At 36.4% G+C, this 12,218-nt stretch overlaps 1 protein-coding gene across 3 annotated transcripts in view; it reads left to right on the top strand.

Annotated features, from left to right (window-relative positions):
- CAMK2D (calcium/calmodulin dependent protein kinase II delta) overlaps positions 1–12,218 on the top strand; it is a 340,685-nt gene that overhangs the window by 234,735 nt on the left and 93,732 nt on the right. For all 3 annotated transcript variants that reach the window (XM_027837545.1, XM_027837546.1, XM_027837547.1), the window contains one exon: positions 11,154–11,219. In XM_027837545.1, the coding sequence (XP_027693346.1) occupies positions 11,154–11,219 (66 nt within the window). The remainder of the gene's footprint in view (positions 1–11,153; positions 11,220–12,218) is intronic.

The raw sequence follows: 12,218 nt of genomic DNA, 5'->3' as shown, positions 1-12,218 counted from the left end.
CCCTACAAGAATGGTCTTTGCATTTCAATCCTAGTGTAAATATATATATATAGGTATAGCTATATAGAGAGATAGGTAGATGTAGATACACATATGTATTATGTACATTTTTATTTTCACAGCATCTATGTGAGAGTCAGCTGGACTTAGAAGACAAAGTATACAAATTTAGGGTAGACTTTAGGTAAATGACATTCAGCAAGACCAGGATGGGTTAAAATTGTTTATTGCTAATTACAGCCAAGCAGATCATAGGGAGGGTATGGCCAAATAAACAGCATTTTAGTCAGGGATAGAATTGCATGCAACCTCCCTTACCAAACAGTCTCATGGGACAGCGTGGAGACTGGTTGCGTAGACAAGCATATGTACTTTACAGTTGAAGCTGGGGGCTCTGGTTTACAAAGGGTATTCAAACAAAGGGCCTACAGCGGCAGCTGTCATGTCCAGGGTAGGGCAGTAGGGTCAGGTAACATGGAGTACTCTGCCAGGGAACATCTGTAGGGAGTTCTCTAATGATTAACCCAGGAAAACCGGCTCCGGATGAGGAAGATGAAATTATAACTGCTGCGTCAGCAAGCTTGCGGGAGAGTTTCAGCAGCCAGTTTTAACTACAACTGGGTGCGGTCATGCCTTCCATGTTCCCAGTATATTGTAACAGGAGCCAGGCCTGGAAGAGGAGGCTCCTATACTCATCTGGCTATTCAGAGAAGATGGCCTCAGAGTCAGGAATACATGAGTTAAAGTCCCACTGGCTTTGTAAACCTGGTTCTCTAGCCAGTAATCTTCAGACTATTAGTAAAAGAGTTCTTGACCTGTATTAATGGAGTAGATTTCCTCTCTGAAAGTTCCCTACCCCAGTGGAATCATAGGTTCTCATCCAAACAAACAAACAAACAAACAAAAAGCATGTATTAAAGTAAAATCAACATCTCTAGTCCTGACAGCTCCTCAAAGTTCCAGACTCATTTCTAGCAGCCTATAATTCATGTTGACCTAGATGTCCTATGAGCATCTTAAAGTTAATACAATCCAAACTGTTCTTTTGCTCTTCCCCCAACAAAATAGTTCTGACTTCTGATTTTACTCATTCTGCCTCTGGCATTATCATTTGCTCATTTTCTCGCATCTGAAAGGTTTATGCTTTATCCTTCTCCCTTGTCTCACTTATCCAATCAGTTACTAAGTGCCACTGATACTATCTCTGAAATATCTCATACGTAAACCCCCTCTTCTCGATCTCACTATCCTATTACCTGCAGTATTGAAACAGCTTTCTAACAAGTCTTCCCATTTCCACTCTTTCTCCTCCAGCTGAGCTTCCATAACATTTCCAGTCTCATTTTGTTTATGCGTATTTCTGATTTCATTACTCCCTTGTTCAAAAATCTTCAGTGGCTTCATTTTGTGTTTGGATTAAAGTTCAGACTCTTTTGCTTGGGGTTCAAGGCCCTACACAGTCTGGCACCACTCAGCCTTTAAGACCTTAACATACACTACTACCCTCCTTGACACTCCATGTATACTCCATCCAAATCTGATAACTTTCTATCTTCAGAATGTACCTCGTGCTTTCCCCACTCAAATGCCTTTGCTAATAATACTGTTCCCACTGCCTTGAATGGCTCTCTTCCCCTTCCTTTTCCTATTGAACTCCTACTCATCTTTCAGAAACCAAATCAGAGGTGATCTTATCTGTGAAGTCTTTCTTAATCCTCTCATCTGGGAATGTCCTTTTCCCCTTCATGCCTAAAAAGTATTTAATTCTGTATTACTTTAATGTACTTATTATTATTCCATATTATAGTTACCTGTACCACATTTACTAGCTCAACTCTAAGCTACAGGTGGTACTGAGTCCTATCACATCCTTTCTGAAACCTAGCACAGGACTCTCCACACTAGGTGCTTAAGGAATGCTTCCTGAACTTAATTGATACAATAATTAGCACTTAGTTTAGCCCTTAGGGTACTACTTCTTTGTGTCATGGACTCCTTTGGTGGTCTGGTGAAGCCAGTGGAACCCATCTCAGAATTGTGTTTTTAAATGTATAGACTAAAACAAATAAGATGAAAAGGAAACTAATGATAATTGAAAAGCAGTTCCCAATATATACACATATGTTTGTGTTTATATGCATATATTATATATGTGTATATATATATTAAGATGTTGAAATTCAATTATATACACACATATATATACACACATGTATATATACACATATCTAAACACATACATACATATACACACACACACATATATATAAAATATGTGTATAAACATTTATATGTGTGTATATATACACACATATATATATACATACACACATATAGAGAAAGACAGCGCTAAATTTCAATATCATTAATTTTCTTTGTTCTATACTATGTGCCTATCTATGTGGAAGTATATGTATATATGTGTATGTGTATGTGCATATTCATTTGTGTGTGTATATTAGTGTTTGTGGACCCCAGATAATATTTCTGATAGCTCAGCACTAAGCAATAATACAAACATCAATACTTCCACATGGGATCACTGATATAGGTATTTTATTCAGGGGATACAGATCATAACCAATCCATGTCTTTGCATTCTGTACAGGTCTTGTCTCTGTCTTACCATAAATTCTCCATAAAGGATACATTGTACAGAAAGTATACCTTTACATGTCCCATGAGTATCCATGGAGCACTCAAACTGTCTGTAATCCTTTGCTCTCAATATATTATTAGCTGATCTTTTCCTCTCATATCATAAATTTCCAGATTTTATCTTTTATGCTACTTTCAAGAAATAAGGGAAGAAAGGGAAGGGGATAAGTATTGATATAGTGCCTACTATATGCCAGGCACTGTAATAAGCCCTTCCCATTTATTTCATTTGATCCTTGTGACCATCTTGTGAGATAGGGAATCACATAAGTGATCATTGGTAATATGCTATGGCTTACTTCTACCCACCATACATCTCTCCATTGATCTTTGAGTCACTCACAATTTTGATTCTTCAGCATCTCCATAACAGCAGCAACAACATTTATATAATGCTTTAATGTTTACAAAGTACTTTGCAAAGATTATCTCATTTCATCCTCACAGCAATCCTGGGAAGTATGTGATATTATTATCCACATTTAACATGCTATTTATTGTTCCCATTTATGACAAAATTAAGGCAAACAAAGGTTAAATGACTTGCCTTGGGTCTCACAGCTAGTATATGTCTGAGATTGGATTGGAAATCATCTTCCTGATTCCAGATCCAGAGCTTTATCCACTGTACCACCTAGCTCTATCATATTTCATGATTCATAGCCCTGTAGCATTATTAGAAGAGTTTTAGTGTTTAAAAGGTGGGTTTTCATTTTAAGAAGTTACCTGAGATTGTCCAAAGTGAAGCACTTTGTCCCCAGTGCTATTCAACCCACTTTAATCCTCATTAAATTCTGAGTTAACTTTTCATGCATCTATATTGCCTGTCCAAGGTGAATATCAGATTAAACAAACAAGCTGTCTATCACACTGCATATGGGTCTGATCAATAAGCATTTTTCTTCCAGTTTTTTTCTCATTTAAACTGTTAGGCTGATCCCTGGAGTTGTCATGGACCTCATTAAAGAGACTGTGAATTATTTATCAGCTTGATGCAATCAGTATACATTCATCTGCAAACAAGGGCATCCTTAGGATCTTGTGATCTACAGGAAATCCCTCTTCCATTAGGTCTTCACAGAAGACCTGTATCTCCATGATAATGGAGAACAACCACCATGAACAATAAAATCTCCTGGATACTGGATACTGGCGCTTAATATCTAAGTACTATATATTTTAATATTATAAACACTTTTTGGGGGGGGGTCATGGACCCCTTTGGCAGTCAGATAAAGCCTATATACACTTTCTAAGAATAAATATTTATAAATGCATAAAGTAAAATACATTGTATTACAAAGGAAATATTATGTTGAAATAGTTATCAAAATATTTTTTAAAAAAAGTTCACAGGCACCAAATTAGAACTCCTGATTTGAAAGAGAGAGGATAAGGCAGATAGCAAACACTATTATATGTAAGAGAGTGAAAATGGATCTCCCCTGTCTTGCACTGATAAAGGATCAGTGAATAAAGTTATCTTAATTGTTGCATTATATGATCCCAGCATGTTTATGAAAGACACTTTGTTGGAGGAGAGCATTTTAAGGCTGTGTTTTCAGCTGAGTCAATGGTTTTTTAAATCATCATCAAAAACAATCAGAATAATAGAATCTTGCCTGTTCTACACCTTTCCATCAATATTGTGTCTATGAAGATGTGGCCGTTTGTAGAAAATCATTTGTAAAAGCCTATCCATTTCTTTCTCAGTATCATCAAGGGCACTTTTAATATATGTGTGTATCATTCTCATAAGTACTTTGTAGAAATGAAAGAATAGGCATGACAGTCAGTAGTTATTAACATCCATCTTCTGGATTGCTTTTTGAAGCAGAGGGTAATCATGTCATTTGTGATTTTTCCATTTGTTTTCTCTCATCCATTTTCAAATGGCTTAAAAATATAACAAACATTTATTTCAAAATTATGTGGCCCACCATGTGAGTTTGTTCTGAAAATAATACAGTCTAAGTGGAGAAATGTTGTGGACTGTAAAAAGTTGTTTGGGTTTTTTGTTTATTTTTAGCATTGAGTTATTTAATGCTTCAAGAATCCATGATGCCATAGTGTGGACATAGTTAATTTTTCTTTAAGAGGATAACTTTTTCTCTGCTGGAAATTTTTTATTCCTATCAGGATGGTTGGAAAATGGTTTTATTTAAAAAAAAACTATTGGAAAACAATCTTAATAATGCAGTGTTTAATGGTAGACTTCAAAACTAGTAGAAAATTATGTGTTTGGTGTTATACAACATGTTGCATTGCAGAATCAAAGAATCAGCAGGAAACTTTAGCTTTATAATCTATTTAGAGATATTTGGCAAACCATCCAACGTCAAGTAATACAAAACTCTGTGCTCCAAGCACTGATGCCAAAGAGGCCAAAGTGGATCAGTTCTATGAAGACCTACAATATCTTCTAGAAGTAACATCAAAAAAGGATGTCATATTCATCGTAGGGGATTGGAATGCTAAGGCAAGAAATTTAAAAAAAAATAATAATTGGAATAACAGCCAAATTTCGCCTTGGAGTACAAAATGAAGCAGGACAGAGACTAATAGAGTTTTGCTGAGATAATTCACTGGTCATAGCAAAAACGTTTTTTTCAGGAACCCAAAGGCGATTTTACACATGGACATCACCAGATGGTCAATATCAAAATCAGATTGATTATATACTTTGCGGCCAAAAGTGGAGAAGCTCTAGTCACTTAAAACAAGACCTATAGCTTATTAGGTCTCAGACCATGATCTTCTTATTGCAAAATTCAAACTTAAATTGAAAAAAGTAGGGAAAACTGTCTGTCAGACCACATAGGTGTGACCTAAATAACATCCCTTATGAATATGAAGTGGAGGTGATGAATAGATTTTTAAGTGATTAGATCTGGTAGATAGAGTACCTGAAGAGCTATGGACAGAGGTTCACAATATCATACAGGAGGCAGCAACAAAAAACATTCCAAAGGAAAAGAACAACAAAGCAAAATGATTGTCTGAGGCCTTACAGATAGCTGAGGAAAGAAGGAAGGCAAAAGGAAAAAATATATATATATATAGCCAACTGAATGCAGAATTCTGGATAATAGCAAGGAGAAATAAGAAGGGTTTTTTAATTTGTTTGTTTGTTTGTTTAATGAGCATTGCAAAGAAATAGAAGAGAACAACAGAATGGGAAAGATGAGATCTCTACAAGAAAATTGGATATATCAAGGGAACAGAATGTTTCATGCAAAAATGGGCACAATAAAAGACAAAAATGATAGGGATTTAACAAAAGTAGAAGAGATTAAGAAGAGGTGGCAATAATATATAAGAGAACTATACGAGAAAGATCTTAAAATCACCAATAATCACAATGGGGTGGTTACTGATCTAGAGCCAGACATCTTGGAGAATAAAGTCAAATGGGCCTTAGGAAGCATTGCTGACAATAAGGTTAATGGAGGTGATGGGATACTAGCTGAGCTATTTAAAATTTCAAAAGGTGATGCTGTCAAAATGCTGCACTCAATATGCCAGCAAATTTGGAAAACTCTACAGTGGCCACTGGATTAGAAAAAAAAAAAAAAGATCACTTTACAACCCAGTCCTAAAGAAGGGCAATGCCAAAGAATGTTCAAAATACCGAACAATTGCACTTAAGGTTATCCTTAAAATTCTGCAAGCAATTCTTCCGCAATATGTGAACTGAGAATTACCAGAAGAGCAGGCTGGTTTTTGAAGAGGCAGGGGAATTAGAGAGTAAATTGCCAACATTTACTGGATTATAGATAAAGCAAGAGAGTTCCAGAAAAATATCTACTTCTGTTTCATTGACCACACTAAAACTTCTGACTGTGTGGATCACAACAAAATGTGGCAAGTCCTCAAAGAGATGAAAGTACCAGGTCATCTTACTTGTCTCCTTAGGAATCTGTAGGCAGGCCAAGAAGCAACAGTTAGAACCAAACATGAAATAACTGATTGGGTTACAATTGGAAAAGGAGTACAACAAGGCTGTGTATGGTCACCTTATTTATTTAACTTATATGCAGACTACAGCATGAGAAATGCCAGACTGGAATTAAGTTTGCCAGGAGAAGTATTAACAATCTCAGATACGCAAGTGATACTACTCTGATGGCAAAAAGTGAAGAAAAATTAAGAAGCCTCTTGATGAGGGTGAAAGAGGAAAGTATAAAAGCTGGCTTGAGGCTTACCATCAAAAATACTAAGATCAGGGCAGCTAGGTGGCGCAGTGGATAGAGCACTGGCCCTGGATTCAGGAGGACCTGAGTTCAAATGTGGCCTGAGACACATAATACTTACTAATTGTATGACTCTGGGCAAGCCACTTAATCCCATTGCCTAACCAAAAAAAAAAAAAAATACTAAGATCTTGGCAACTGGTCCCATCACTTCCTGGCAAGTAGAGGGAGAAGATATGGAAACAGCATCAGATTTTAAATTCTTGGGCTCAAAGATCACTGCAGACAGCAACTACAGCTATAAGATTAAAAGGCACTTGCTCCTTGGAAGGAAAGCTATGGCAAATTTGGACAGTATACCAAAAAAACAGAGACATCACACTGCTGACAAAGATCCTTGTAGTCAAAGCTATGGGTTTTTCAGTAGCTATGTGTGGCTGTGAGAGCTGAATGCCTCAGAGTCAATGCTTTTGAATTATGGAGAAGACTTTTGAGAATCTCTTCAAGAGCAGGGAGACCAAATCAGTCAATACCTAAAGAAATTAGTTCAGACCATTCACTGGAAGGTCAAATACTAAAGCCGAAGCTTAACTACTTTGGCCACATAATGAAAAGACCCTGATGTTGGGAAAGATTGAAGGCAAAAGGAAAAGGGGACAGCAGAGAATGAGATAGATAGATAGTGTCATGGAAGAAACAAACATGAACTTGGACAGACTTCAGGAGATAACAGAAGGGCCTGGCATTCAATGATCCACAGGATTATGAAGAGTTGGACACAACTGAATGACTGAACAACAAAAGAGCTATTTGGAAATTACCAGGAAATTCTGATTCTTCTGTATTAGATATATGACAAAAACTTATCATTTATATGTAACCATTTGTTTCTTAATTTTTTTGTTTTTATTTCCATTTATCATAGCCTTATTTGACAGATTAAGTCTCAGTGTTGGGTGATAAAATAAACTAGTCATCTAATCTAATCCTGTCATTTTGCAAATGAGGAAATTGAGACCCAAGAAAGTTAAATGACTTGCCCAGGATCATACAGGTAATAAATTTAAATCCAAGTCTTCTGATTCTAGAGTGTGCGTTCTACCACATCATGAGATGATGTAGAGGGAGTGTGATATAAAGAACACTGCATCTGAATTCTTATCCAGGCACAGCCAAGAATAATAAGTAGATTACTTCGAGGTGGTCATTTCAATTCTCTGAGCCTTTGTTTTCTTATTTGTGAAATGCTAGATGCTATTCCCTTTTGTGTCTGACATTCTGTGAGTCCCGATACTATGAAGAATACTATGACATTCATAGTATTTAAAGTATTATCATTAACAGCAACAGTTGGCAAGTGTTGTGATTTATGAAATAAATGCATTAGGCATTTTATAAGATTAAGGTTCATATCTTGTCTTTGATACATTCTAGCTGTGTGACCCTGGGCACCTGAATCTCCTCTTTCCATGCATTGGATAACTCTCTAAGATGATAAGCTGCAGAGAACATCCTGACCTGCATGGGCAGAAGGAGTTTCCTTACCAAAGAGTTCCCTATACCAGTGAAATCCAAAGGTCCATTCCCTATCCCATCCTTTACAGGATTATTAACAAATGCATATATGCGTACCGTCTTTTTAATAGCACATCTATCATGTCATAGGATTTAATGACAGCTCATATGTAAATAGCACCTTAAGATTACAAGGTATTTTTCCCCACAACACTGTAAGGTAGGTAGTATGACTAACATTATCGTTTTACAGATTAGGAAACTGAGGTACAGAGTGATTTTAACAATTTGTCCACAAAAATTTAACAATCTGCATAGCCAAAAATTGCCTTTGGTGCAATTCAAATTCAGAACTCCTGACTGTAAGTCCTGCCCATCTACTAACTCATACTACAGCTCATTTAGAGCTGGAAAGGGACCTTGGACATCATCTAGTCATTCCAACCCTCTCATGCTACAAATATTTGTTGTTGTTTAGTTGTTTCAACCGTGTCTGACTATTTGTCACCCCTTTTTGGGGTTTTCTTGACCAAGATACTGGAGTGGTTTGCAGTTTCTTTCTCCAGTTCATTTTAGAGATGAGGAAACTAAGCAAACAGGGTTAAGTGATTTGCCCAGGGTCACACAGCTAGTAAGTGTCTGAACTCAGAGGTTAAACCACAGAGCACTGTTGAAGCTCAAATCCTTTAACTTAAAATTTAGTGGCCTTTCCAGTACATTGTCCTGGCTCTAAGTGTTTATCAAAGAAGGCAATCCTACCCAAATGTCTTTTGCCATTTGGTTGGCATGCTAGCCCAACAAAGGTCATTATTTCCATGATTGTTTTGCTGGAGGTGGGAGGTGCTACACTACAAAATGTGGTAATAAGCATTACAACTGTAAACTAGAGTTGAAAGCCTAGATACGTAAATAGTACAGTGTGTGGACACCTATGCTTTCCTAGAGTTTTAAGGATACCTTCAAATGCATCTTTTAAGAAGACATTGAACAGAATAAGAAAATTAGAATTAAATCAATATTATCAACTATCACAAATACAATATGCTGGATGGGGGGCAGGGTGGGCAGGGGAAAAGCTTATCTAACTTGTCCAATTCCAGTGTCTAATTCCAAGGTTCTCTCCCAATCTTTTCTTTTAGGAAACAGTAGGGAAAAGAAAGAGATTAGCTAACAGTACCAAATGAAGCATGCCAACTACAACTTAGAATCATGTAATCATTGGACTCTGTGTCTATATGTATTGTTGGACATATTATCATTATCATTGGACTCTGCAAAATGTTATTTTAGAATCATGTTGCTGAGTTGTTTCTGCTGGTGCTAAAATAGTTTTTAAGTACTATGGTTTTTATATTACTTTAATATTATGTCATTTTACTTTATTATATTACTTTATATATTATATATAATTACTTTAATATTGTGGAGGGAATTCTGATTTTTATAAAAATCTAATTTATCAGTATATTAATTACGCATATCATGTTGATTATTATAAAAGTCAGAATTCTCTCCACATTGTATATAGTAAGGGTAAGGTCAGAGGGAAGTGTGGACCTATAGTTTTGTTGGTATAAGCAGCTCCCAGTGAGAGATTTCCTTGACAGCATCAGGTTGGCACTTTCTCTGGTATTTCTAGTCTTAGAGCACGCTAACCAGACTTGCCCAGTGACAGACAGCCAATATGTCGCAGGTTGAAAACATGTTACTGAAGTGTTTTTGCAAAATCAATGCTTACATATTTGCTTAAAGAGTTTAGTTATCAATTTGAGACTTGGTTAATGTCAAGTAGAAGAAAAACAGTCTTTCTGTTTGGCTAGTTGTCTTACGCGTTGGCTCCTAAGATCAGCAAACCCAATTTACCTGTTAAGTATAACCGGAAAAACTGACACTCTGGAGTTCAGCTGGATAAAAACTTTTGTTCATTTTCAATTTAGACATTAGTCCTGCCCACTGAGGAATGGAAGCATTCTTTATTGCTAGTCATGTGTCTTTGAGGCATATTGATGTCATTTTTAGAGAAATGCCCATGGAATTAGGAAGACCAGGTTTAAGATTTGACTCTGATATTTACTAACTGTGACCATAAGAAAATCAATTGACCTGTCAATGTACTAAGCAACACTCTGATACCATCAGTTATAGGCAGGTAACCATTGTGCAGCATAGGGGTAGTTTCTACACTGAGAGCAACAGTTTCTTGCATGACTGAAATCCCAGATCTGACCCCAGTTGCCTGCACATTAGGGATCTGAAAAATGTCATATGGCAGCACATAGGAAGTCCAATATTGGGCCCAAAATAATGTAATATTTAAAATTACATTAAAACATATATTAAATTAAATTAATGTAATATACTCTGTCATTTTATATGTGAACCTAATATAATTTTACATACGAGCCTTTCTTTTGAATTCTGTTAATGTTGGTGTTCTTGGGAGTGGAGAAGTCAGTTTCTATGAGACAATATTGAGTATAATAATGGCAGGCAGATGATTTTGTTTCCTGAGCCCAGTGATGGAGGGACAGTCCAATAATGTGAGGATGGCTATGGTAAAACTCAGACTGGACCACTGCAAAATCTGTAAGCCTCATGAAAGCCATCTCAAATTTTGATTTTCATTTAAAATCATCATTATTTTCTTTATGCAGCTGGGATAATCTTGTTAGTTTACTTGGAAGACTGATGGGGACAAATTCTTAATGTTGAGTGATTTCTTTTTAAAAATCTAAAGGTAGATTTGGTGACTTTTTCCTGAATTTGCGACATTATTTGTCTCTGCAGAGTCACAGGCGGTGAGCTCTTTGAGGACATAGTGGCAAGAGAATATTACAGTGAAGCAGATGCCAGGTAAGTGACTCCTTCATAACACCCATGTTTACATTTGGCCTTTGGAATCAAATATTATTTGTGTTAACATGGACAGGGTCATCTCATACTTGGTGCCCTTGAGAAAGAATATTGAGATACCTTGGCCTTCTGTCACCATTAGTGTGTCTCCCTGTGGATATCTGTCCATTCTGAGGTTCTCTAGGGATAACTTTTTTTGAGGGGAAAAAAAATCCTTCTGCTCTACAATTAAATTGTTGCTCTCATTAATGGTTGTAATCCAACCTCTTTAGGCACATGCTTAAACAGGCCTCTAAATTCCTTCCAGCTCTATATCGATGTGATGTGTGAGCCTATGTCCTTATCTTGAAATCCTGGCACAGTGAAGACCACTTATCCCTCCTCCCCGTCATTAAAAGTGTAGTTAAGAAAATGTTCTTATTTCTACGTGCACGTGCTCTTGACATGGTTAACCACATAAAATAGGATGTATGTTGACCTGGCACATGGGTTGACATGAATTCTTTTATATTCAGTAGCTATGGGTGACAACAGCACACACACACATACGTACATGCACCCCATTTAATAATTCAAACTTCTTTTTCAAATTTAACTCCAATTTGCTTTTTACAGTTGGAGAAGGGATTGGCACTACTTAGAAGTATTTTATAGACTAATTAAACACAACCACCACTTAATTTTTTAAATATGACATTTTTACAACATTACCACAGTCAAATGAAATTTCCCAGTAATTGGCAACGGCTTAAGTGGGGTATCAGCTTTTTGTTTGTTTGTTTGTTTTTACCAAACAAAACAAATATAGCATTATCATTATCACCACCACCAAAATCAGTTTTGGAGATAACCATATGCCTACTTGCTATTGGAAAAAAGTAGAAAAGACAGCTAATTTCTTATAAATTTTGTCTTAGGACACTTCATTAGGCAAATACCATCAGTGATATTTCAATCAATAAATATTTATGAAGCACATACTATGTACAAGGCACTGTG

Source organism: Vombatus ursinus, unplaced genomic scaffold (assembly GCF_900497805.2).
Source record: "Vombatus ursinus unplaced genomic scaffold, bare-nosed wombat genome assembly UNPS02014821.1, whole genome shotgun sequence".
NCBI lineage: Eukaryota > Metazoa > Chordata > Mammalia > Diprotodontia > Vombatidae > Vombatus > Vombatus ursinus.
This window is presented reverse-complemented; position numbering and strand designations above follow the sequence as displayed.